Source organism: Scatophagus argus, chromosome 11 (genome assembly GCF_020382885.2).
Source record: "Scatophagus argus isolate fScaArg1 chromosome 11, fScaArg1.pri, whole genome shotgun sequence".
NCBI lineage: Eukaryota > Metazoa > Chordata > Actinopteri > Scatophagidae > Scatophagus > Scatophagus argus.
Genome location: NC_058503.1, coordinates 18,505,584 through 18,533,545, shown reverse-complemented (window position 1 = coordinate 18,533,545; position 27,962 = coordinate 18,505,584). Strand labels below are relative to the sequence as shown.

Here is a 27,962-nt window from a genome sequence, read left to right as displayed (position 1 = left end):
TTATCAATAGCTAAACCACCACCAACCATGAGCTGTGTGAAGGCTTTTCTTTCAATGAACATCTCCACAGGGTACAGATTTTCAGTCGTACCCTATCAGATCAGAAGAATAACTCATAAGCTCTGCATGAGCCGGATTTTCTACTTTAAAATCCTAACAGGGCTTTCAGTGACAAGGGTTCAGGATTTGATTTGCATATCGAGACAGCTTCCAGACAGGGTGCCACGCTAATGTTGCTGTAGAACAAGACTTAATGTCATGTTGCTGTCTAACACGTAGACAGGGACGCTGCTATGTCAATTACACACACACACTCAAACACACTCAAACACGCACAGACACACGTGCGCGCACACACACACACACACAGCCTGGTGTAAGGTAGAACCTTGCCTTTATGTCAGGGCCCCGTCTGTTTATGAAGGAGCTGCTCAGTCAACCATAAACCGGATGGCTTCAACAGATACAGAGAAAACCTTGGTGGATGGCAAGGTCGTGGGTGTGTGTGTGTGTGTGTGTGTGGGAAACAAACCCACACACCTTGAGTGTTTAATACGCAGACAGTCCCACCTTGAGTGGTTTGTGTAAGTGTGTATTTGCGCGCGTGTGTGTGGAGCCTCGGGGGAGCTGGAGAGCTAAGGCAGCACTTCTGTCAAAGACATCATCTGACTTATCTGACTGCTCTGGGCAATGTGTGTGAGTCTTATGGGTGTGTAAGTACAGTAAGTAAGTGTGTGTGTGTGAGAGAGAGAAATGTGGAGAGGTAGAGGCAGTGAGTGTGTGTGTGTGAGATGGATAAAACAGTCTCAGTTATCCTCCTGCTGTCTTATTAAAGGTGGACAGATGTGGAAAACGGCAAGTACCACTGGGGGAAATGGGAGAGAGGTCAGTGCGGAGAGAAAGAGGTGATCAAAGTGATGGAGTGAGAGGACTGGGAGTGGAAAGTGACATTAAAAAAATTATACATTGTAGAATGAGTATCGAGGAAGGATGGAATGAAAGAAGCAGGGGAAACCAGGAGAAATGAAGTGATGACGATTGAGAGCAGAAAGACATATGCAGTGACATTAGAGGCGGATAAAATGGATGTTAAAATAGAGGAAAAGAGCAAACCAAGAGGATAAAGTATGGTAATTACAGTCAAACAAAAGGAGCAATCAAAATATCCTACAAGAGTGAATAAAATGCAAAAAATGAAACGGGAAAAAAGGAAATTGTGGGGTGAAGATAAGAAAGAAGGTTGTGAATTAAAGATGGGGCTGAAAATAAGAAAAAAACTGGGAAAAAAGACAAAGTAGCAAACTGGGTTAGAGAAAGTGAAACGGTTAAAACTCCAATTAAGTTTGGTCGTACACACTTTTCGCAGATCAGAGTGAAATCCTTGCGTCAGTTGCTGTCAGTGGTTCCCCCCAGCACTGGGATCTGCAATATTCCTCCACAGGACAACCACTCTGCTCTTAATTAGCTTAATAAGTCTTTGTGCTGAGGAAGGCCACGCATCCCAACAAAGCAATGCTTACAAAATGAGAAATGCCTTGAAATGAATAATAGCGAGAAAGATGATAACTGGAATGTGGTTCGAAAGGGCACCCAAAGTTTGCAGAAAGTTTTGATGTTTATGTGGAGAAGAAGACCTGACCAAAATGTTCTGATGGGTTCTCACCCTGCAAGACTGAAAGTATTGCTGGTAGTTTAGAGACAATGTAAACATCTGATTAAAAACCAGAATAACTGGATACTTGGAAATATACCTTTTTAATGCTATATGATTTGAATCCAGAAAAAATCACGTCCAGTATGAACCTCTCAACTTAGAAAGGGTCTTGTTAGAAAATGTCATTGCTGTAATGTTGCATGTGGTTGGTTTTTGGACGCCGAAATAATTCATGCGAATTACAAACAAATCAGTACTCACTGTCTGATCCCAGTGCCAAATCCTGTCTCGTTCCGTGTGTGCCGTGTCCGGTCGAACTGCTGCTCGCCGTGTGCAGGGACCAGCTCACACCTGACTGGGGATCAGCCGACCAGCCGCACAAGCTCTGCTCGAAGTCACACACAGCCGACAGGGATGGCGTGGTGGCTGTGGAAGAGAAACTCAGATTGTGAATAAGTAAAGTAAATTATCAAGCCGCCTTTTAGCTTTGAGCGCCATTTTCTTATTCTTTTAAGGCTATTTGTTAAGCGCCAAAACCACTGCCTCGTCTCTGTTTTCATAGCGCTTTGAGAGAGATTCCCATTTGATATTTTGGCAACAGTGCTCATGTAATATCATATCTCAATAAATCATGCTGAGTACAAATATTAGAGTAAAAGAGAGATTATGTGGAGAGATAATGAGCAACACAGAAGAATCAGTGAAGAGGATAAAAGAAAGTGAAACAAGACAGACAGAAAGCAGTAAAAGGGGGTGTAGATACGAATCAAAGGGAGAAAAGAGCAGAGATTACACAGAACAGGAAATGAAAAAAAAAAATACATGACAATACAGAACAAAGTAAAGCATTACAAAATGCATTTAGTATTCCCGATGTGTAGCAACAAAATAAATCGAGGAGACGAGTGGCTTGTTAGACGACATCATTATACATTAACCCAGTAAAGCTACTTGCCTGACAGTTGTTGACCTGAAGCTGTGAAATTATATTTCCAATACGTCTGTGTGTGTGTGTGTGTGTGAGATCCTCTGGCTGTGAGTCTATTTTCACTCAAACAGAGCTTCCTGTGGGACTCTTGAATCTAACAGACTTCAAAGCCCAGAGGCCCTGTGGTGTACGATGACATCATGAGTTTGACCTTAAGAGCGTTGAGCGTGTGTGCAAGTGTGTGCGGACGAGAGACAGAGACAAAATGTGTGTGGTGTGTGAGTGTGCCTGTGTGTTCACCTGGTCTCATTGCAGCAGTCGTCTGCTCCTCCCTGGGCAAGGTGGGGGTCGCGGTGTCAGGTACAGTGGTGGTTTCTGCAAACAGGAATAAAACACACCAAAGGTTAGAAAAGAATGAGATGAGATGGCAGAAGATATCAACATACACCATATAGACAAAAGTACTGGGACACATGACCAGTACACTAAAAGGGACTTTAGTCTTTGCAGCTTTGCAGACAGGAGTGTTTCTGTGGGAGTTTTTGTCCATTCATGCAGCAGAGCATTTGTGAGGTCAGACACTGATGTTGGACCAAAAGGTCTGGCTCACAATCTCCGTTCCAGTTCATCCCAAAGGTGTTGGATGGGGTTGAGGTCAGGACTCTGTGTGGGCCAGTCAAGTTCTTCCACACCAAACTCATCCAACCATGTCTTTATGGAGCTTTGCTTTGTGCACTGGGGCACAGTCATGTGGGACTAGAAAAGGGCCTTCAACAAACTTGGAAGCATAGCTTTGTCCAAAATGTCTTGTTATGCTGAGGCATTAAGATCTCCCTTCACTGGAAGTCAGGGGCTGAGGCCAACCCCTTAAAAACAGCTCCGTAAAGAGGTGTCTGGATACTTCTGTCTATATAGTGTATCAAGCTTAGTAGCATGTTGCTATCAGCATGTATCAGTAAAACGCAACTCTGATCAATCATCCTCAGCTACCACTTTAACCAAATCAGTGGTAAGCGTTATTTAACATTTCATATTTAATACAAGCAACAGCATAAGTTAATTTGCTTTAATTATATTTAACCTCAAGCACAACTTGTCTAATAAATAGAAAAAATACTGGACTGACAATTCCCAAATCTTTTCTTTTCAAATGTTCACAGTTTGTTCTGCTTCCCCCTCACACTGGAAAATAGAAACATTTCAACAGAGCAGCAGTAGAGTTTGAGCAGAGAAAAATGCAGATATTAAACAATAACTGATGATGTTTGTGCACACGTCACCGTTGTTTTCTAGAACTGTGCATTAAGGCTAAGTTTGTCATGGGCCAGGCAGTGATGGAGTGAGCCGAGGCAGTGAGCTGGCACTCAGCTGAAGACTGCGACACACCACACTCATTTTACCCACTGCAGGTTGGCACACACACACACACACACACACACACACAGGCCTACACCCAAAACACTATGATGATTGATGCTGCACTCAAACTGACCTTGGTGCACAGCAGCATGCTACCAGTATATGATAGATCAAACAGAGATGTACGCACACACACACACACGCGCACACACACACACACACACTCACTCACTCACTCGTCAGCAGTGGGGTATGTCAGCGTAACCCCAAGACCTTCTGGTCTTCATAAGCAGTTTTCAACTGTTGGTTGAGATTCTTTAAACAGCCCTGAATGCTTTATCACACACACACACACACACACACACACACACACTGATGTAAGTCTATACATTGACAAAAGGGAACAGACGATTGGTTTGCATGGCACAAGGCCAATGCCACAAACCTCTCAACAAATATTTCTTAGAAATGACTTCTTTCTGTATCTCTTATTTTCTGCCATTCATTACAGTCTGCCCCCCCCTTTCATCTGTCATTCAGCTCTGCAAAGCCCCTCCATCTTTCCATCGTCCCTCTTTCATTTGTCACAATAAATCTGACCAGTTTCAGTTCTGCTTTGCAAAACCACCATCAACACCACAAAAAAAAGTGCTCACTGCACAAACACACATGTTCTCTGGCTCTCTCTCTCTCTCTCACACACACACACACAAGTCAATCTCTCTTTTCCTCTCTCCTGCGTATAAGTGAAACCCTATCTAGTGTTGTTTCTGTTTTACCACAACCACAATTTTCATCTCCATAACTCTTTTTCTTGCTCTCTTTCTGTCATCTCTGCCTGAGGCATATTTATATTTCCACCCGTCCTTTGCTTTTTGTCTGCCCGCAGATCTTTCTCTCTCCTTGTTAAGGCTGCGTCTCTTTCTTTTGCTCTTTCCTATGATCTGTCACCCCCCTTTCAACCTTTCAGTGCTTCTCTCTGTGCTGTAACTCTGTCTGGTGTTATTTTGTGTCCGTTATAATCACCGGCACAGTAAATCTGAGACCACTGTTGACTTACTGCTTGTTTGGTTGTTCTTGATGTTTCCATGACTCACTTGCTGATCTATACGTCTTGTTTAGTGTGAACTCTTAACCTTTGCTAATAGCCTTGAGTTCGCTGCAGCATTCGGGTTTATTCATTCCTCTAATGTGTACTGTGTGTGCGCATAACTTTGTTTTATTGAGCTGTTAGCACAGTCTGCTCACAGTGAAAATATGCAGGATTATTATGTAAGCACAAACACACGCACACACGCACACACACACACAGTCACACACAGAATTAGATATTTGCATTGGATAAGTAGCTCCCAGCTGCTGACATTAAGCTGTTTTAATTTGGTGCCCTTTACCACTGTAATTAGCCCCCCATATGGAGGGGAGAAAGAGAGGAATGGAGATGAGAGACGGATAGGGACAGAGTTACATAGAGATAGATGAAGAGAAAGAGAGAGACAGAGAGAGAGAGAGAGAAATGGAGAAGGCAACATAACCCTTTCCACCTCTCACCACCATTTTCTTAATTAGTGACCACACACAGCTCCTGTCAGCCTCCCGTTTCTAACTCCATCTCCACTCCACTCATCTAATCCAATTTTCCTCTCTGCCTGTCGTCTCCTGTCCTGTCATTTCTCCCTTTACTCCTCCTCTTCACCATCCTCCTCGCCCCCTTTTATTTCCATCCATCACGGCCCACTCTGGAGCTGATGTAAAGGTCAGTAAAATAATTTCAGTGGATTACTTTATAATTAAATCCATTCAAACTTGTAATTTTCAGCTTGCTTTTGCAGGAAGTTGCCTCCTTTATCTGCTGAACTAGATTTGACAGACAGACACGGGCAGCGTGTTTAGTCACTTGTGTGAGAAATACGACGATGATAACACAGTGCAGGATGCTTTAAACACAAGGATTCAGACAGGAGTGTAAAAGAAACACCAATCTTTACATCTGTCTTCTGTAGATGGGTCATCCCACTGACTTACAGCAACCTGCCATGGCTCTCCATAGTTTTCTCTGTATCCCTCACCCACACACCTCAAAATGAGAAACTGGAAAGGTGTTTGGTTAACCACGTACACGCACACACACACACACACACACACACACACACGCACAGTCACAGGCCCCAGGGCTCATTGTAAAGTTGCTGACTGAGCTGAGTGAGGCGGAAACAGAGAGAGACGAAAACTGTTCAATTATGGAAAGAGCTATGGGTATAAATCTACCCCTGTCAGCCTAAATAATGACTACTGACACAGTATGTGAGAGTGTGTGTGCGTGTGTGTTTGGGGAAGAGAGAGAAATGTCATCCCTACTTAAATTAACGGTGACATGATGTGCGTGTGTGTGTGGGTGGGCTTCCTTTACTTAATGACTACGTGATTGACTGACCGATTGACTGGCAAACTCTTTGTGTGTGTGTGTGTGTGTGCTATCGGCTATGATGCCACTGGCTGACTTGTAGAAACTCCTTAATGAATCAAAACTGTGCCCGGCAGCTCACTGAAACAATCAACACTACATGTTTAAGTGCAGAGTTAAAACTGTATGCTACATTTGGAGAGAATCTTAATGAGAGAAAACCTGGAAATTTTTTGTTGTGGAACTTCCAAAAATGGGTTTGTTAAATGTTAGAGTCTGACATCAAATGAGAAGCGATGGTGGAAAACATGAGTGTTTTTGGGTGAAAATCATTGCCAGTGATCTAAATGGCAAATCAGATGACAGTATTTAAAAACCCAATGTGCAGGTTTGATTTGTACGTAGCTTAAAGTGCTGGACTAATTATGACTCCCTCTTCTGTAGTGAGTGGGAAAATGAGATTTTTACGGCAGGAAATTCTTTTGGGACTAAATGCCTAATTAGCCCATTGTACAGCAAGCTACAGACGATTTCTGGTTTTACAGTAAGTGCTGTACTGGACCACAAGTTTTAATGCCTGGTAGACAGGGGAAAAAGCCAGTTAAAATGTAGTGGTGTTATACGACCGAGCGTGTCGCTGTAGTTAAAAAGCCACCAGTAAGAGAGCTTAAAGAGTGGCTTAAAAGCAGAGCTGTCCATGACACAGCTGAGACACTTAAAGCAAAGAAGCTCATTATGTCAGGAAACTACATACAGTGAACTGCTCATTAGCACACTGCAACAAAGCATCATAGGGTATGCAACTGGAATTGTAGCCTTAAGTGTGAAGCCAAGTTCCACCACAACTTAGATGTTACTGCTGGCAGCGAAAGGCGAAATACATCAGCAAACAGCAGTTGGCTATAAAGAAAATGAGTTTAAATGCGGCAAAAACCATGAAGCTAAGGGAGTTACTAACTGCCCTGGACTTAAAAAAAGACAGCCTTCAACTATCTTAATAATAAATTACAGGTGCAATGACAGACTGTGTGTAAATTTTGGGTCATGGACAAAAAAATATGTGTTGCATGTTTCTCTAGACGTCACTGAAGATATAAACGTGTTTTATGCCTGTGGTTTCAAATACCACAGACATTAAACAACATGCAAAGATAATTTGTCTGCTGCTACTTCGTGTATTATAGTTTAAGACTCAACCTACATGTTCTCATTCTCTATTTTGAATTTTAGCCGAAATACTGCCCACAGGTCACTTTTTATGGATGGATGGATGGAAGGAAGGATCGGCAAGTAAGGAGACAAAAAGAGGCAGACATCAAAGAGGTGCCGAGACAAACCTAAATATTTATACTGCAAAAAGTCTTTTTTTTTTTTTTGCACACACACACACATAAACACACATGCACCCACAATGAACCAGCGCCCAATCCTAAGTGCTGCCATGTGCGATGTTTCAAGAAAGAAGGGAAGGAAGAAATAAATTACACTCCTGAACTGAACAGAACATGACTGTATATGCTTTAAAATAACTTCTTTGGGTGTGCACTTGACTGTCAGGCACTTGAAACTGGAACATCACCCCAGTCCCAGTCTATTGTGTTTACTGGAACAAATGACCCAAGTCAGGAGCAGCGCTGCCGAGCACTGAACCCTTCTGCAGTGGCAGCCAGGTGATTTTCTTCAACACTCAAGTGCCCCAGTATTTTGCCTTTTGACAGCCACATGGAAACAAACTGTTGCTATCCTGTAAAAACTCCAAACAGTTATCCCATCAGGAAATAAGATTTTAAAAAACAGTGTCATGTGTTTGGAAATTGTGCAATGCCTGATCTTTGCTTGGCTGCAGAGTCATAAAATATTTTACAACTCCCGGGAGATAATATTTAGCTTTCAGAATCTATAAAGTAAAGGCAGCACTGGTGACAGGTTAGTCTCACGTTAATTTGAAAGGCTGTGACAGGTGAGGAATAAAATAAAAAAACGAGAGAGAGAGAGATGGGTCTGTAGAAAGCATGTGAGAAGAGGGGAAAAGGAAAAGGTGGAGGAGTGTGTGTGTGTGTGTGTGTGTGTGGTGGTGGGGTTGTTACAGGAGCCTTGGCAGGAGCAGGGAGTGATTAAATTCTTCTGATGGGAAAGAAGTCAAAGGGGAGGAGACGCAACGAGTGCCGCAGAAGCCACAAACATTTGCTCGCCCTGCCTCCCTCCCAAACATTATTTTCCATTGCTTCTAGTGTGCTTATACCTGTTGGTATAGAAGAGCCGAGTCGCGTCTGAAACTTCATGAACTGAAATAATAGAATCATGCGGGCACTTTGTTGTATGCTCAAGTCATTTTATTATTAAAGTAAGCCGATCTGTTGCTACTCAGCAATTTGCTACAGTTCCTTTTGATTAATTTAATTAAAACATACATTAAACATGAAACAACAACTACTGATAATGATGTAATATATCCACCCCTATTACCAGTCCTACCAGTAATAAATGCATTCATTACGTTTTTGAATATTTTGCAACCTGGCTGTGTTCATTCTTGGTAAATCTAAGATTACTACTGTAAACTGTCCAGTCAGAGGAGGAGTGAGATGAGACAGGAGGAGGAGGAGGAGGAGGAGCACAGGAGAGACAGATGAGTGGGTGTAAGTGAGGACACATCCCACCAATCACATGAAAGTATCTGGACCAGAGCCATGGCTCACATGTGAAAGTGATCAGCAATGTTGGACCTGGAAAACACACACACACACACACACACACACACACTTGGCTAAACCTGAATGATTGGCTGGAAACCTGGAACAGCGGAACACCTCTGGACTGTTCTAGAACAAGAACTCTAAACAACATTCCCTCCCGGGTGCCACTGCAGCTCTGGTGTGAGGAGGTGTGTGCAACGTGTGAAAGACAGGAACAGTGCAGCTTCTCGGCTACCGCTCGCCCTGCCCATTACAGCATGGACTACAAACTAGATAGACGTCTGCTGAAGTAACAGTTTTGCTTTTTCAATGACAAACTTCTCATTCACAAAAATCATCTCTTCTCGAGGACTGGCCACTGAGGCATTTCCCCGGGCCATCCTGAGATTCAGACTGACCCTCTTGGCTAAAAGACCTTCACATTTACACACAAATCTTTAAGCGACAGGCGACTGAAACAAGCCACCAGCTGTGGCGTAATCCACCAAATGCAGTGCACCCATTGAGCTGATCGTTGTGGTTTTGTTGGAACACAGGGACAAGGGGCATAATTTCTGTCAGAACCTGATTGGCAGTTTCTAAGGTTTCGTGACAAGTGAAGATCCACGATCCAAAGAGCAGCGACAGCAGCAGCAGATGAATGAAGACAAAGATGTTATTAGCCACTGTGAGACACTGGACAAAAAGCCACTTTCTCTTTCTCTCTGTGTTTTCCTCTGTGTTATTTTCTCCAAGTACCCCACCCATAACACCACCATTTTCAATGGAGATGAGAACCTAAACATGTATTTGCACAACTAAGAACCAAACCTTTGTCTTTTTTTGCCAAACAGGTGGTGTGCGTGCATGTGCGTGTGTGCGGTGTGTGTGTGTGTGTGTACACATATGTGTCTGCCTGCCTGCCTGCCAACAACTAGGTGTGGTGTGAAAGAGATGAGAGCGTAGCAGATGTTCTGATAGCTCAGTCATTTAAAACATGAACAAAACTGGAAGCTTGGCAGCTCTCACTTCACATCCAATAGTCGGGGGTTACAAGACCTAAATTACATGTTGCATCCATAGCTAGCGTGAATGATCAGAATGAGTCCTGCAATAATATTCTGGCTTTTGTTTCTGTTTTCGCACAGGGGTTTTGGCGCAATGATGAAATTCTAAACTACATTATTGTGCGCCCCCTAAGAACCCCGAATCTGTAATTTCAGATTTCTTCTTTGTAATTGGGTGCTCAGATTGTCTCTCCCATGTGAGGAAATTGTTTTACAGCCCCGGAGCCAGGTCAGTGTGCCTCATTATAAAAAATATGAAAACAATACAGGGGCAGTAATGGAAAAGCAATTTCTTTGTGAGTTTGGTAAAGCTGGTGTTTAGAGGATATGAGCTTTGTGATTGACATGTTGTCATTATCTCTACTTATGCACAGTAAATAAAGCAAACCAACATGCTGCTCACACACACATACTGCATAGTATGTTTAATACTTCTAGAAACTGAGAGAATGCTTCTTATTTTCACAGTAGATATGTAATTTGGAATGCAAAATATGGATGTTAAATAATTTCATCATGTCAAACACTTAAATGAGTCCAGGCTTGTAATTTATGTCAACGGCAAACAGGGATTTGAAACTAGCTACTGAATAATACAAAGGCCATTGTGACTGTTGCATCCACTGCAGGCTGGCGTGTGTGTGAATGTGTGTGTGTGAATGTGTGTGTGTGTGTCTGGGAGAACACGAGATTACCTTACACTGCTGCTGTCTTCTTTTATTTATTCATCAATACATTAATTCATTCTTTTACTTCCTGAGCAGTGCTGAGACAGGCAGCGTTGACCGAAAAGGGGAACTCCTGCTGTTCAAATGTTTTAAAGGGAGGAAAGATGTGTTTTTTAACGTGGGGTCACTTTCACGGATACCATCGCTGTCGAGAAGAAAAATCAGGACTTGATTCATTTTGAATGCTGCCTGTTTGGAGGGTGTTAGAAAAGCATTAGAGAAAGAACGAAACCTCATAGGATTTAATCTGAACGGTGGTGCAAAGATATGACTTTATATCTTACTTCCAATCTGTAGCTCTGACTGTGTGTGTGTGTGTGTGTGTTTGGGAGAGGTCCTCTGGAGTTGAATGTGTGTGTGTGTGTGTGTGTTTTTTTTTTTATGTGTAAACAGCTGCATTCAGTGGACTGAAGCTGATGCACTCTGTTGAATATTTTATCTCCCGTTACAACTTAACACTTGCAAACACACACAGACACACACACAGAACACACACCCAAGCGAGGAAAAAAAAACAAAATAAAAAACTAACCAAAATCTACCGTGCTTTCAGTCAGATGTGCTTTTTTGTTTCATTGTTTTCATTTATAGCACCAGATTGTGACTGCATGACTGGTGAGATCATGTGTTTGTCGGTGTTATTATCCAAACGTCGCACAGTGTGGAGACAATTAAAAGCCAGACAAAGTGAAATTTAACAAAATCAACTTGCTATATAAGCATCTAAGACGTGGAATTATTGTAGCGTGTGGTGGTGTGTGGTAGCAGGAGCAGTTGCTGTGGTGTTCGGGCAAAGTGGGAATGAACTGTTGTCGCGTCTAATGCACGGATTACATCCAGAAGGCAAACATCTGGCACGCAGACATGCTGCACAGCCACACCAGCAGACATTCAGTGAAACAGTGCAATAGCCAAGAGGCTGAGCCGCGCTGTGATCGCGGAGATGGTGGCTGCAGATATGATGTGCACTGATGTCATTAGGCGCAACAACAAGCAATGAGTATGGACATGAGAAAACACTGCCGATGCAGTCTCAGTGGACATATTAGGACACATTCATCTCCATTAGAAAGAAATCATTTGCTGCCACTCATGATATACAACTGGTACATGTTAGATAACCAGTCCAGCACAAGATCCTATTTTATGTCAAGATTTCACTGTTACTTTGTGGTGCTAGAAGGTTTTTATTACTAGTGAGTGAAAGTCAAAATGAAAAAAAGAGAAATTTTTTTCAGGATAAATTTTCACGTCCCTCATTATGGATGCTGTTAACTGGGGGAGGAGTTAAATTAGCTTGAAGCCACAGTGTTTGACTATTCAGTTTTTCCTGTGAGGGTTTTTATCTTTCCATCAGTTGTGTTGTCGGAGATAATCCTCCATGTTATCTCAGTGGTAATCGCAATACTCACTTGTTCCACAAGGTGAAATCCTGCCCTGATATAAACAGCTCTAAATCAGACCTTCAATGAATTTTATCATTATTATTTGTTTTAATGGAGTCATGTTAGCCTGTTAAAACTCGCGTTAACAGTAGAGGATGTCCCTTCTCTCTCATCATCGCCAACCTCTTGGCTAGTCCTGACACATCTAGGATATATTGTTCCCTCCGGGCTCTCCCTCACTGACACACACGGGTACACAGTTCTTGAGGCAGACCATCAGTTGCAGCCAACAGCCCACATCATGTCCACTGGGAACAGGTACATGTCATTTCCTGTTCTTGTCTTCACCTCTCACATGTCACAACCTGACTAAAGCGTTAAGATCTGATGGCACGTGAAGGAGAAAATAAGAGGAGAGGAGGCTGGCCGTAGATGAGACTTCATCTGTTCTCTGAATCCTTCGTAACAAAGGGCAGGATGGAGGAAAAAATATCACAACTTCAGTGACAAAGTCTTTTTTTGCTGCTGAATTTATGCAGCATGTTGTTATTGCTCAACATTAAGTAATAAATGTGGGGAGGTTTTCACAAGGACCTGCTTTATTACTGAAGTTATCGTGCAGCTGAGAATAATTTGCTTGCCACAGCTAACAAGCTCCATACAACAGTAACATATTGTAATAAATGGTACCTACACTGCTCCAATAATGAAACCTATAGACTAATGGTCTGCATTCATCACTCTGTGTACTAAATCATCACTCTGTTTACACAAATCCTGAAGTAGAAAAATATATCAAATGGAATATACTGAGCATGCCGATACCCACCAGACCATGTACTTCACCTAATCCTTCACTACACGCTAGCTACATGTTATTAACATAATAAGCTGTGAACACAATACAATACAAATACACAGCTGGCCACTAGTAGTAAAAGTCTCTTGACCTAGACATGTTAATCCCCGTCCAGACATGCTGTAATACCTCCTATAGAGCAAGATGATTAACTTTGGCAACTATGCAGAATGCACATATATGCACACACACTTAAGCACACATACATTAAGCTACAGACTGTATATGCTAAGACACGTTCCAAATGCTCATAAAGCATGAACATGAACAGACACTTATTACAGCTATCCAAAGAGGTTAATGACGTGATTTCCGCAGCACATTTTCGGTCACTAATGTTGTTTTGTAATTATGATCATACCGTATACATCAAGTGTCGCAATAATTATGATTATATATGATTTTGGTTGCTCTTCATAACAGCTGCATAATTGTCTTAATTGCATTAAGTGCATTTGTATGTGAGTGTGTGTTGCATGTGTATGTTTGTGCTTCAACATGTGTGTGTGTGTATGTGAAGCATTCTGTGATCTTACACATGCATGCTTGTGTGTGTGTGTGTGCGTGTTTCTTACCGGGCAGGTCACAGCCGAGAACCTCCATCCTCATGCCGATCCCAGCAGGCGACCATCTCTCCGGAAAGACTCTGATGTACTGGGCCACGATCTCGTCAAACCTCCGCACCTCTGGAGTGTCGTAGTGGCCATTTCCCTCGAAAATCTAAGAGCAGATGTGGACAGTGATGTTACAGAGTGTATTTCCTAAATAAATAAGGTTGAAACATTTCCCCTCCACTATAAAGGACTTCTTCTTGACAATTGTGACATTCCTATGTTTGTGCATATGGCAAAGTTCTGTAGCCTGTGTCTCCTCAGTGCTGATTCAAGGGAAAATGCACTACAGGTATCATTGCTCGTCCTGGAGTTAGTCTTAAAGCCAAAGCTGATATGATACGCGTCTGGCATACAAAACAATGAGTTATAAGCTTTATTCTGATGTTTGTTTGATGTATGTGACGTCTGTCAGCGTGGGTGCACTGGTACATTGTTCTGTGGTGTAGAGTATCCTGAAACTACGGGCAAAGACATAAACGCTGCAGAGGTAGTTAAATTTGTCATGTCACCAATCACATCTCATTGAAAAACAATAGCAAAATAGTGAGCCTGTCTCTCCGAAGTCACACAACACTCCTAATCAGCATTGTTTCCAGGCACAGTATGACACGTGTCACAAAAATAACAACAGAGACTGCATTTGCTTTGATTTTCAAGTAAATTTTTGAGTCGGCTTCCAGCAGCCTCTGGCAAAAACACAAGATTTATTACAAGCTGAAAAACGACTTGACTGCGCCAGTCCTCTCAAAATGTGGGCTGTGAATGTTGTAATATTGGTTTCATTAATTGAAATGTATCTCCTGTCTTCTCCATTTCTGGAATTTAAAAAAAAATGTCTGAAGAATTTCCCAGGATGCTCATTTAAAAAGACAGGCAGATGAGAGAGAACAGGATTTTAGCATCAGGAGGAAAGCCAGGCACTCAGTAGTGCTATTAAAGCGTTTTAAGTCACAGTCTCAGAAAGGAGAACAGAGTTTAAAGTGCCCTGTCTCACAGTGCGTTAGACTGCCAGCAGTGTTGAGTGGTGATGCAGGAAAGACATTTTTAATTAACACCCATGAGAGACAAATAGAGGATGAGTGAAAGAGAGGATGAGACAAAGAAAAGCAGACAGAGAGAGAGAGAGTGCAGAGAATTTAGACACAGACAGTAGCAGGGAGAATGAGGAGTGAGGTGATTAAACTGAATTATTATCAGAGCTGAGGCTGTAATAAAATGATTCTTTTTCCTGAAAATGACAAGGCTGAAAGAGAGAGAGAGAGAGAGAGAGAGAGAGAGAGAGAGAGAGAGAGAGAGAGAGAGAGAAAGAGAGAGATGAAGGAAGACAGAAGGGAAGTGAAGAGGGATTGAGAGAAAGACAGCTATAAATAAACTACAAATGAGGGGGAACTGACAGTCACAATCAGAGAGAGGAGAGTACACATGTACATGTCAGACAGTCAGCGACTGTAAGTGTGTGTGTGCGTGCATGTGTGTGCGTGTGTTTTCACCTCCTTTACCTTAGCCATTCCAGTCTTGCTGTCAGTGATGTAAGTCCAGTCTTTGCCAGTCAAGCTGTGGGCGAGTTTGTACTTCCTGACAAATGCTCTGTTCTCAGCGCTGGAGCTGCCCTCCAGCCCTCTTGCACCCTGGGTAATAATGCCACGCACCATCTTAGGTACACCAAGGTCCACCTGTAACACAATCAAAGATAATTATTATTGTTGTTGGCTCACTGTGGGCACCCCAGAAGCCAGTCTCTTCTCATATTCTCTGCTGGCAGCTCTGACTTTCCTTCACAATTGATCAGTGCTTTAAAATGACCTTAAGCACTACATTCGTCTCTGCCTTTCTAGTGTGTTTTGGTGACTTGAAACGCTATCCGCTACACAAATCACAGTTTGCTGGATGCACTGCTGAATTTCTCAATCTTGTCTCACAATTTTTTCCTGAACCTGAACCTGAATTCCTAGTTTTCCTACATTTTGCAGTGTTCTCTGAAGAGCAAAATACTGTTATGTATGAGGACAAGGTGACGTACTTGTAGCCACTCTTCTCCAGCTATGGGTTGTGTCGGGTTGGGAAACCAGCCTGACCGACTGGCCACCAGCCTGGCAGCCCCCATGGAGCCATGGATGTCTCTCATGGATGACGCAGAGATCTGGGAGTCGGGTAACAGCCCAGACAACATGCCCTGCAGCTCTGAGCAGGGTGCATCTGAACGGGAGATACAAAGAGAGAGAGAGTGGAATAAGAACACCTTATGTTACTGCTGGACATTTTCTAAAGCATGAAATTAACTTTTTGATTGTTTTCTGGATTTTAAAATCAGCTCACAACGGTAATGTTGAGAAGCTTGGCTCCAAAGTTGAGCTTGGAAAACTTTGGTCTGTCTTTGTGTTTCAAAGATCGGAATACCAACCATGCCAAAAACATTGTATTCATGAACTGTCAAAAAACCAAATCGACAAGAAAACTTAACTCGTGCAGAAAGGATAGTATAAATGGGACATTTCTTGCATAGCAAGGTTGAATTTGTTGAACATACTAACTTCAAATACTTTTTTCAAAACGCCATTGTATTATCAGTCATGGGCAGTCCTGGACAGTCATAAAATAAAATAAAGGATAAGTCTGTGAAATGAAAATGTGAAGGAAGATATTTTTTATAAATATTCAAGAGTAACAGAAATCTTTTTTAAAAAAAAATAAGTAAACATTCATATATATGCTATCATTATTACTGTCTTTTAAAGTCAGTTGGATTTTCCTTAAATCTGAGTACAGTCCAAGTCCAGTCTGGCTAAATAAGGCTGTTGCAGTGCTAAGCATCGTACAACTGAAAAAGAAATGAATGAATGTGACTTTGAGATGAGGAATAATTTGGTGTCACTGTTTGATCTTAGGAGAAAACAACTCTTGTGTGATTGTTACATGCATTGTTAAAACTACGACTGGTGTGTGCTCACTCTGCGGCTTTCCATCAGCTCATTTCATTATTTTTCCTTCCTGCAGCTGCAAAGTTGATGCATAACTTTAACCAAGCTACCAAATGGGATTCTTCATGGGGAACTGAGCCAGAGAACTCCCAAATGGAAAAACTAAATGAAAGCTTGTTGCAGATCAAAGGGATACTGTTTATTATCCTGACAAATGTGTTTTAGCTGAACAGGCTTCGGAATATGTTATTTGCATGAATAATGGCGAAAAAACAAAGGGAACAGCACAACACAAAGTGACCATCTCAATTTGAAAACAGAGCAGGTGGGGGAGAAAAAATGACCAGATTAAAGAAGAGATGAAAACTGGGGGGAAAGAGGAAGGAAAGGTTTGAAGACGAAGCAGGCTTAAAGGTGAGGAAGAGGAGCTAAAGGACAATGAGGAGATAAAGAGATAGACAAAAGGTCAAACAGAAGAATGGACTATAGAGGCAGAGGGTGAATATAAAGGGTGAGAAAGACAGAGAGAGAGATGCTGGTGAAAAGAAGGAAAGAGCGAAAGAGCAGATTGACAGCGAAGGGTGACGGAGATTGATGGTGACATTCTTCTGGTCTACATGGAGATGAATGTTTAATGTCGTGACGTCTGCAGCCGTGCCTCACTGTGGTAAATAATGAATCAACAATAAACAACAACAACAACAACGGCTAAGCCACGCTAGATGAGCTCCCTCAAGCTCCATAACAGACACAAAAGCTGATTAGCCAGAAGAAAATTCTATCATTGCGTTGTTTATTTTATGTTTCTTATTTTTGCATCTGTCTTTTCAAGCAGCGTTTTTGTTTCTTTGTTTTTTTTTTTTTTCATATGGGGGTACAGCGGGAGTCGGTGTGAATATCATCTCTGGAGATCATCATAGCAGAAATAGATGACACACCAATATGAGAGTCCTTAAAACTCTCTCTCTCTCACACACACACACACATGCGTATAAATATATGCTCTGATGTTTAGCCTAGACACGGTGTGCCTTTCCTGGTGACAGGGTCTTAGAAAAACTGTAGACCATTGAGGCTCTAGGTAGCTGACACATACGCACATGGGCCGTACGCACACATGCACACGCATACACGAGGTGAGAAAAAAAAATTATAAAAATAAATGATAGGTGCTGCACAGCTAAAATAAAAAGAGATTATGTAAAGAGAAACGGAGGGATGGAACGGAGAGTTGAAATAGACAGGAAAGGGGAAGATTTAAGGGAAAGGATGGGGAGGAGAAAATGAGAGACAGCAAGAGAAAAGCGGGAATGGAAGCTGTCAGCAAAGGCAATGGAAGGACAGAGGAAGTAGAATGAGGAGGAAGAAAAAACAGAGCGACACTGCAGAGGGATAGGTGGAAAAAAAGTAAAAAGCAAGAGAGACATAAAAGCGTGATTTAAGTTGATGACATGTCACTGACTGACTGCTTTATGTCTGGTTTTATAGGCCTGTGTAGGGCATTATCACTCTCACTGCCGGTGGTGTGTTCGGGTGCTTGTCAATACGTCTACGTGCAGGGAAAGAAAAAGAAAAGATACTGCATAGCTATTAGCGGATATGTTTGGTTATAAAGTTTTCTCTGAGAGTCATAGATGTATCTCACTGAAAGTGTGGCAGAACCGTGTTACCTCGTACGTTACAGACTCTGTCATCCTTCTCTAGAAAAGGCTAAAACTAGTCTGAAACTGTCAAGATTTAGCATATAAAGTCAGTGCTTTCCCCAGACCCGTGATGGACTGCAGACATCACAAGAGATGGGCCATACATGGGGAGACAGAAATGGCCAAAAGACACATTGAATTGGACCTCACTGCTGGGAGTATAGTGTGAAAAGTAGGGTGATATATAATGCAATTTCAGGTGTTAAAGCAGGGTAAAAAATAGGCAACCGGCAGACGAGCACAGCCAAAGATACCTGATATATGCCACATCCGTGTGTCTCCTCCTCTCTCTCTCTCTCTCTCTGTCATACACACAAACACAAAGGGACACACACACAAGCCGTATCATATTGTTTTGGTGTGACTGTGATTTGTGTGGGTGCTGAAATAGCCCTCCTAGATAAGAGCGTATCTGTCCCTCTCAATGGCCACTCCGATAGCAGCAGAGAGAGGCCTTAACCTAATAATGATACGGTAGAGATGGGACGCGCGCGCACACACACACACACACACACACTCAAATGGATTGAAACCCTCTCTCTTTTTACCATTTACCAACACACAGACAGACACACAAACACAGACAGTCTAATTAAGTTTTATCTATTTATAGTATTGAGCTGATTATGCTGGTTGAAATCGTGTTTGTTTGCCAGGGCTGCAGATGAAAGCTGAGAGCCTGTTACTCTCTGATGTTATCACCCACACATCACACTCTAGTATTATTCTATTAGGACTGAGTGTGTTTCTTTGTGTGTGTGTGTGTGTGTGTGTGTGTGTGTGTGTGTGTGTGTGTGTGTGTGTGTGTGTGTGTGTGTGTGTGTGTGGGAGACAGAGTGGGAGACGGAGAGGGAGGATATGTATATGAAAGAGCGACGGCAAGAGTGTGAGTGTACACGAGAGTGGGTGTGTTGTGTGCATGAGAAAGACAGAGCGAGAGATGAGATGAGAGAAAGAAAAGTATGAATAGAAGTGCTCGGTGGAGAAATTAAGGAATTATTTATCTTTAAGTGATATAATTGAAGAGAAAAAAACATCACATTTGCATGTTCTTCCCCCCGATGTTTTCTATGGGAATTATTTATGCTGTGACTGACCCTCTGACCTGGCGTAAAAGCCAGTATATCACTGGTATAAAATTTGGCAAGACCACCATGGTGTTTCACATGAGTGGGTCCCATGAGGAGCTGGGCCAGAAAAAGTCTGAGAAAGTCAGAACACACTTCATCTTTCTTACCCGTAATCTGACAGCCGTAAAGCTCGAACCGCAGTGAAATGCCGTTCTTCCACGTCTGAGGTCGGATTCGTACGAAGCGGGCCAGGACCGGCTGCGGGATCCGATTGAGAACCACCTCCGTGGCATCAGAATTGGCATGGAAAACCTGTGGAGAAGAACAGATACCACTCCATTAACTGTTGTCTTTCATCTAGTTACCCTCCAGAGGATAGACAAAAAGAAGAGTGATGGAGTTCTGGGTCTTGTTCAGGACACGTCATGACAACACAAAGGCACAGACTGGACAAGGATCCTCTTGATCAACAAAGGTCTCAGGGTCATAAAGGATTGAAATTTGTTTTGCTTTGATATACAGTATGTATATCAAGGCTTTTGACATAGCTTTCAGTGAAAAAAGTTGAAGACAGTGGACTAAGCTTATTAACCTGCAGTAGTTCATGTTGGAATTTTAGTCACACTAAGTCGGCTTTTGGTCAGTCTGCTCTCGAATATTTCAACAACTACTGCGTGCATTTCCTACCCTCCGCTGGTTCCCAGATGATGACTCCTAATGACTTTGGTGATCCACATCCCACCAGAGGAAAAGTTCCCCTTACATTTCTTCTAATGCCACCCTGAGGTTCACACTCAGGGTTTGAGTCAAATGTCTCCACAGCTGGAAGTATTGCTATGAAATCTGGTAAGGACATTCACATCCGCCTCTGGATGAAATGTAATTTGTGTTTCCCTTTACTGGGCCTTCATCAGGTCATAATTTTAATTTGTCCATTACTACCGCTGTGCCACAGAGCAGCCTCACAGAGCCACTAGCACGGCTGTACACTCATACGTTAGTCATGCTCTGTGCAGTTTGTTCGACAAACAAAATGATGTTTGCCTCCATTACAGGCAAGTTTTGGCAGTTAAGTTTAAGTAGCTGTTATTACAAAACTTGGCCAAACTAAACCCCAAATCATCCGTATTTGTAAATTCCACTTAGTCGGACAATATGACCCTTTAGAGAACAGTTCATCGCTTTGAGAATGACAGGATAGGATGATACATCTGGAGCTACAGTCAGTATGTGTTTAGCCTAGCTTAGCATAAAAACATAAGTCAAGTGCAAAGAGCCAGCATGTTTGTTTAAACCATGCATGTACAGAACTGCAATGGCAAAACTTTTTCATAAAAGCTAAAACAGAACAGATTAATCTTTCTCTTCTTATGTACATTAATGCCGGCACATTAATACACATACACACACGCACACACTGAATATACGTATATTATGTTCACAAAGGACGAAACTAGAGCAAAGGTTTTCTAACACACTCACACACACAACCTGAGGGCATGCAGTGTGTAATAAATCAAAGTGTGCAAGTATGTGGGAGAGCATCCTCTTCTCACGTCCTCTTGACTTAACCACACACACACGCACACACACAGGAAAACATAATCTTTACTCCTTCAAGCACAGAGAGCTAACAAAAACAGGCTGTCGCCCCCCAATGCACAGACAACACACAAACATTCTCCTTCCAGACGCAACTGTGACACACACACACACACACACACACACTCCAGTGTTTCACAAAAAGCCCTCTGAGCTCCCACACTCTCCACCATGTGCACACACAACACACACAAAGTGATTTCTTCTGAAAACACACACACACACAATTACAGATAAAAAGGATATTGAATGCAAGCGCACATGGCCAGAAGCACTCTCTTTGTCTCTTGACACCGAGACTTTATATCTCTGTCTATCTGACAGTGTCATGTCTCTCTCCGTCTACGGCTGTCATCTCTGCTGGCTCTCCACAGGAGAACACAGCTGGGCTTCTGCTCTTCTCGATACCGTTTCACTTTCTCTCCTCTGTTCTGTCTTCTTATTCAACATCTCTATCTTCCCTCCCTCTCACTCACTCTCTCTCTCTCTCTCAAGGCCATATAAAGGGATATTCTGCCTTAATTTTAAGAAGAAAAAAAAAACATCTGAAAATCTTTTCTGTTGTTTCATTAGGGAACCTCAAAGGCTGTTTTCCCTCTTTGTCTCTAACTGTCTTTCTCTTATGTTACATCAGTGCTGAGACACAACACAGTGTGTTTATTACAGAGATGTAAACCTCATTCAGCAGCGCCAAAGGCCTTGCAATTACTTGCTTGGGTACTCATTTATAGATGTTCACTTTACTTTTGTGTGTGTGTGTGCGCATGTGTGTGTCAATTCACTATTTTTCTCCTGTTCTAAATCAATTCAACGGCAGGATCCATCAGGGGTGACAAAATATGGATGAAAGGGGTTTCTGACTTGCAGGAACAGGAGCAGGTTACAATCCCAGCAGGGAATTGAACCCATGACCCACTGGGTCCACAATACAAAGTAAGACCCACTGAACTCATGCCCTTACAATGGCCTTAATGCCAGAAACTGTGACCAGTTAAATGATGGAAAAATGCCGAAAGGCCCCAAAAGACTTAATGGGATTGTAGGAGCAGGCTGTAATTACAAGTGTGTGTGTGTGTGTAAGACTGTGAAAGACTGTAATTATGAAGTCTCACTCTAAGGGGCTGGAGGCTTGCGGGTGTTTTCTGATTTCCCATGGTGCACACTGAAACATTTCCTCAGCCAGTAACACATGCTTGTATGTACGTGTTTTTCTGTGTGTGTACATGTGAGTATATGTGAGTGTGTGTATATGAATGTCTAAACTCATTACTGTACTTTACCAGCTCTTTGAATAAGTAACTATATGTTGGTGTGGGTTTGTATCTGTTCATGGACGAGAGACTCCTAAGCTGACCGCACTGTCAAAAATTAGATGTGTTTTTCTATCTATTATAGAGCATAGGGCATTTTTTAAGCTACTGTGTGACTTTATCTTTGGTTTTAACCTCTTTGCTTACTCTTATCACTCACAGTAAGTGATTATATGTGTGTAACCTATTTGTAAATGTGTGCTGAACAGACAGTACTGAAAGGTAAACCTACATCCTGCAGCGGCTACAGCTCATACAGTCTGTAATTTTTTAAATGATGCTCACTTAACGGTCTCTTTCTAAAAGGCTCCTGCAACAATCAGCTAATGGACTACACTTGCAGCCTGGCTCAGGTTATCATGTGTGTGTGTGTGTGTGTGTGTGTGCGTGTGAAAGAGAGAGACACAGAGGAAGATGTAAAGTCTGTTCGCTCAAGCGCTCCCGGTGTCGGCTTGCCTTGTCTCTGAACACAGGTGGAAATATCAGACCATTGACAAACCTGCACAAAACACACACAGACGGACTCACAAACACACACAATCTCACACGCACATGCATACATAAAAGACAGAATAAACAAAAAGAAATTTCCTTTAACACTAATACTCTCAGAACAATTGCAAGTAAGAGAAATCTTCCAGGTTGAAACAATACTTTCAGTGAGGGTCAGAGGTGACAGACGTGGAGCGAATGCTGTTTTCTGCTTCGTTTACACACACCTTATCTGCTGGGTAACGATAGTGTGAGGGGCAACAGGACACACATTGTGTAGCTGCTTCTGGTTTGTAGTCAGAAGGAGACGAAGGAGTGTAGCTACAGGACAGGATAAAAGGAATGTGTTCACCTCATGGGAAAGAAAAGGTGTGTGTGTGTGTGTGTGTGTGTGCCAGTCAGCCACTGAAGACCAGCACAGACATGTTGAATTATTCAAATGTCCGTGCTGTGTGTCACTGTGTGTGTATAAAGTTATAAAATAGTAAAACACCAGCCCATCTCCTCTAATTTCATCACACAAGGACACACACACACACACACACAAAAAGACTTTGGAGAGGTAGCCCATCTTTGACAACCGAATCCCGGTCAGTGTGACTGTTCAGTCCGCAAATCTCACAAACCAAATGACACGTGGCGTCCTCATAATAACCCTGTTTGTCCCTTTGCTCTCATTTTCTCCCAGCTTTTCTTTCTTCATTTGTCACAAACTCTTTTCTCCCTCCCACCTTTGACCTCACCCTCCCTGCTGCCTTTCCCTCACCTCGCTTCGCCCCGCCCTCCTCCATCTACTCTGTCATTTTATTTAATTTCCCCTCTCCTGACATCCTTCCAGGCTGTGTTGCTGAGACCTCTGTTCTATCAAGAGGGATTTGTGGTCAACACCCTTGTCTGCTATTCTCATTATTCCTCCTCTCTCCTCTGTGCCTCTGTTCATCCATCCATCCCTCTTTCCTTTGCTCCGTGGTTCCCCTGCGAACACTTCTTCTCACCCCCCCTGCCTCTTTCCTTCACTCACGTGTTCCCCTGTGAACCTCGCCTTTCTCCCTTTGGTTTCCACCTCTCTTCCTCCCTCTGCACAAGTCAGTTTCTCTTCTCTCTATCAATTCAATGCTTGACTGGTTGACCTTTTGCTTGTGTTTTCTTTCTCTCTTGCTGTACTTCTTTCTCTCTTTGCTAATTTTTTTTTTCAACTTTTCCAAAACTTTCCTCTCATCACAGTTCCTCTCCCTCCCTCTCATTCCACCCACGTCTCCTTCCTACACCCTCCTCTCCCTCCATCCATCCTCCCTCCCACAGATTAAGGTGGGAATAGGAGGTTTTGGTCTTGGCTGAGGTCCAGTGTTGTAATGGCCACAGACAGCTCTGCCTGCAGCAATTCAGGAGGGCTACGTAATGACATTTGTACCATGTTGAGCTTAAATGTACCTCTCGCAGCAAAAGGTCTCAGACTCCTCCAGACGAAGACTCAAACTGAAACAACATCATTTCTCAAATGGAGACCTCAGATCTTTGAAAATCACTGCTTCTCTCTCATCAAGTGGGCAACCTCCTATAACCAGTACCCGCGGCTAATTTTGTGCACCGAATCAAAGAATAGTTGAGGTTATACTCACAGTTTCATTATTTCTTGTTCTGTTTTTGTATAATGCAAGTGCACATGAGCAGTCAAATGCTCTGACATGACCTGACGATCGAGAGGGGATATGAAAACTGGCTGCCGTACAGCAAAAACAGGAACAGAGGAATACAGAGGATTAAAAAAAACAAAGAAAAGAAAAAAAAAAGCTTAAAATGCAATTCCAGCATATAAACAGGACAGAATATTGTTTGTGCAGTGATGACACCTAAAACAATCTGACTTGCCTGGTATTCTTGCCTGTATGTCGTTTGTGAGAATGTCAGTACGATGCAAATGCTGTGTGAACGTTATGTCTCCTTCACTCCAAATTGTTTCTGCAAGTTTACATGTATTCCATATGCGCCATCTGGTTCACAGCAGACCTTTAATGACATTATCAAATGCATTACAGATCACACAAATCATCACGATGTTGTGTGACAGTGGCACCACCCCCATAGGCCGGCTCCCAGATGTTTAAAACCAGAGTGTGTGTGAGTGTGTGTGTGTGTCTGCGTGCACAGTGGCCGCTTTATTAAGACTTGCTCATCTGAGATAAATGCTAACATACAAGGCAGAGGTTGCAAATTTGTGCACATGCATGCAGGTATTTATGCATGTCTGTGCTGTTATGTGGACACGTAATTGTGTTGTACGTGTTCCTATGAGCACAGACTGTATATTAAACTCATACTTTTCCTTTCTTTCTATACATGTGGCTCCCATTATTTTTTTGTCCTCCTTTAATGTCTCTTTCTCATAAAACACTAATTCAATAATTCTTCCAGATTAACACACACACACACCAAACCGTCGCTACAGCCAAGCACAGAAAGTCATTTGTCCTAGCAGCATAAACGTGTCTCCCTAAATCACGACGACTTTCTCAGAAACATATGGTGGGATGGAGAACAAATGATTGAGTGTCGAGGGAGGCAAAGGAGGAGAGGTGGAAAACAGTTGAAGGATAAGGTGAATGAAGATGTGAAGAGAGCGAGTGTGTAGACAGGGAGGGAGGGAGGAGGATGGATGAAGAGATTTTGAGAGGAGGCCTGAGTGAATGAAAATGTCAAGTGAGAGATGGATGCATAAATGGACAGATCAACAACTTTAACAGAAAAGGAGTTGAGGCACTCATGGATCCCTTGAATAGGTGGAAAAAATGACTTTGTCTTTAACGAAAACCATAAATAAATAATTCCAGGTGGCTTTCTTGTAAATTTAAATTCAGAAAAAGAAAGACATTGCATGCTTACAAATGATCCCTTCATGAACTCCAGATCTAGGATCTGCTCTGTTATATATATATATATATATATATATAAAAACTTCCTTGAATTATCCTGTGAATGCAGACACAGCATTTTACAAACCCAAACTATAAAACACTTGAAAAGATCTCCATGGCCATAGCTGTTCAGTGATTTATATCCATGTCTCTCAAACATAAAACACACGCGATCACCCCAAATGTTAACAGAGGCAGTTGGGATGCCAAGGCCGATGCTGACTGGCCGCCTGAGGTTATGTCAGCTGAGAAGGACAGACACGCGGCTCCGAGATGCTGACACCATCAGTTCATCATCAGATAAATGACCATCCCTCAATCCATTTTTTTTTTCCAGGTCTCGCAAATCCATTCTGGTTCCTCTTGCGTGATTGCTATACAGTAGCCGATCAAATGCAGAGGATGGCGACCCCTCACTGAACCATTAGATTACTGCGCAGACTGACTCACCAGGGGGCCAAATAGCTCAAAAGACCCTAATCAGTTGGTTTCAGGTTGTGCATATGTGTGTGCGTGTGTGTGTATGTGTGTGCATGTGAAAGACAAGGGAGGGATATTCAGAAGCTGCTGCTGATTTATTCTAAAACCCTCCTCTTTAAAGACACACACACACAACACACACACACACACACACCCCTCTGTGTCTCCCTAGGCATTGAGCTCTGAAGCAGCTTTCAAGGGTTATGTGGGAATCAAGGGGGATTAAGGCTGGTGACACCAACAACTAACCCCAAAACATCATTATTAACCCATTTTACTTACTGGATTTTTGTTGTTTCATGGCCTGCCGTGTGCAGAACATCTGAACACAACTGAATAGTGAACCGATTGATAGATTAGTTGAATGATTTGAATGAGTTATTAAAAAGTGGTGGATTTACTTCACATACTTGGACGAATTAACTTCCCAGAATGATTATCTTCCTATTTTTCTTATCCGTCGACTAAGCTTAATAGCCTTAAACCTGGTTAAAAAATCTTACTTTACACTTCACTTTACTTCCTGCTGTACATCACACCTCAGTTTATTTATTTATCTTCCATTTTTCCTCCACAACTCCCTGTGTTTTATCCATCAATCACTTCTCTGGGAGTTCGCTATACCTATAAGCCTTATGGGATCTGCAAACCACAGAGGAACCCCAGATGGTTAGACTGGATCTCCCATTTCTCCCTCAGTATTTGGATGTATGCATCACTGAGTGTGTGTGTGTGTGTGTGTGTGTGCATGTGCGTGTGCATTACTGTTCATGAAGGAGGGGTTTATAGCATAAAGCTAGATGTGGCATCAGACCACAGAACAAACACATGTGACCGCTATAGCAGAGGGAGAATGGCTGTGATGAGAAAAACAGCCGCCGCCACTGGAACACTCCTCTACCATAATTGCAGTGGCAACCATTTTAAAGACCCTCAGCACTGTCTGCTTCATTTCTACCCAGCAACCCCAGACTGCAGCACACTCACTGATGATTCATCGTGCTTGAACACCTCTGACAGCTCAGCTCATGTCCAACCAGGTCAGCATTCGGTAGAACTGTGACCAGTAAGTAACAGAAACCAGATGGGATGTGAAAAGCAGACTGTGCAGTCTAACTGTGGCTGCACTCAGTGATGTAAGGTATCACTTGGAGCTTGGAGACGTGTGCTGATTCTGGCTTGGTCGTAAACCCTTAAATGAAGCCAACTGAACGGCGGTGGAAAGGCGGTAATTGCAGGGACCGGTTAAGTTTCGGGCTTGTGGTCAGCCCTTGCTGCATATATTCCGTCTCATATTTTTCTTCCTCCATGTGTGCATGTTGAGGCATGTGTGTCACTTAAGAGCATCCAGACTTTCCCCAGTTGCCCTGAATACTTTGCGGTGGATCCCATGGCAGGGCTATGTGTGTTTGAGCATGAATGCAAGCCTACCTTATGATTCTTGCCATGTCTGTAGACCATCCAGTCCTCCCCATTGGTGCTGACCTCCAGCTTGAAGGTTGAGACATGGTAAGCCCTCTGAGTTTCCTTTGAAATGGCGCCTTGGGTAGCAATGCCCGTAAGCACTTTTAAAGTATGGAGGTCCACCTGTTGGCAGGGGAAAAAAAATAAAATAAATCATAGTCATCTTACACACTGAAATCCCAATCAAATTCCTGAGCCTTTTCTGGTCTGGATTTAATCTTATTTCTAACATTACCCCAAAACCCAAGCCATTCACCTAACAAAATGGCATTGAACTGGTTAAGGATAGACACACACACTTACACCTGAACTTATCAGCATCCATCTCTCACCTTCAC

At 42.6% G+C, this 27,962-nt stretch overlaps 1 protein-coding gene across 3 annotated transcripts in view; it reads right to left on the bottom strand.

Annotated features, from left to right (window-relative positions):
- Window positions 1-27,962, bottom strand: part of LOC124066928 (neuropilin-2-like) — an 89,888-nt gene that overhangs the window by 22,233 nt on the left and 39,693 nt on the right. For all 3 annotated transcript variants that reach the window (XR_006844668.1, XM_046403797.1, XM_046403798.1), the window contains exons 7-13: window positions 27,592-27,747; window positions 19,532-19,676; window positions 15,694-15,869; window positions 15,173-15,346; window positions 13,635-13,779; window positions 2,883-2,957; window positions 1,916-2,080 (exon numbers count right to left, since the gene is read on the bottom strand). Coding sequence is in view for 2 of the 3 variants with exons in the window: in XM_046403797.1 (XP_046259753.1) it covers window positions 1,916-2,080; window positions 2,883-2,957; window positions 13,635-13,779; window positions 15,173-15,346; window positions 15,694-15,869; window positions 19,532-19,676; window positions 27,592-27,747 (1,036 nt within the window). In the remaining variant the exon portion in view is untranslated. The remainder of the gene's footprint in view (window positions 1-1,915; window positions 2,081-2,882; window positions 2,958-13,634; window positions 13,780-15,172; window positions 15,347-15,693; window positions 15,870-19,531; window positions 19,677-27,591; window positions 27,748-27,962) is intronic.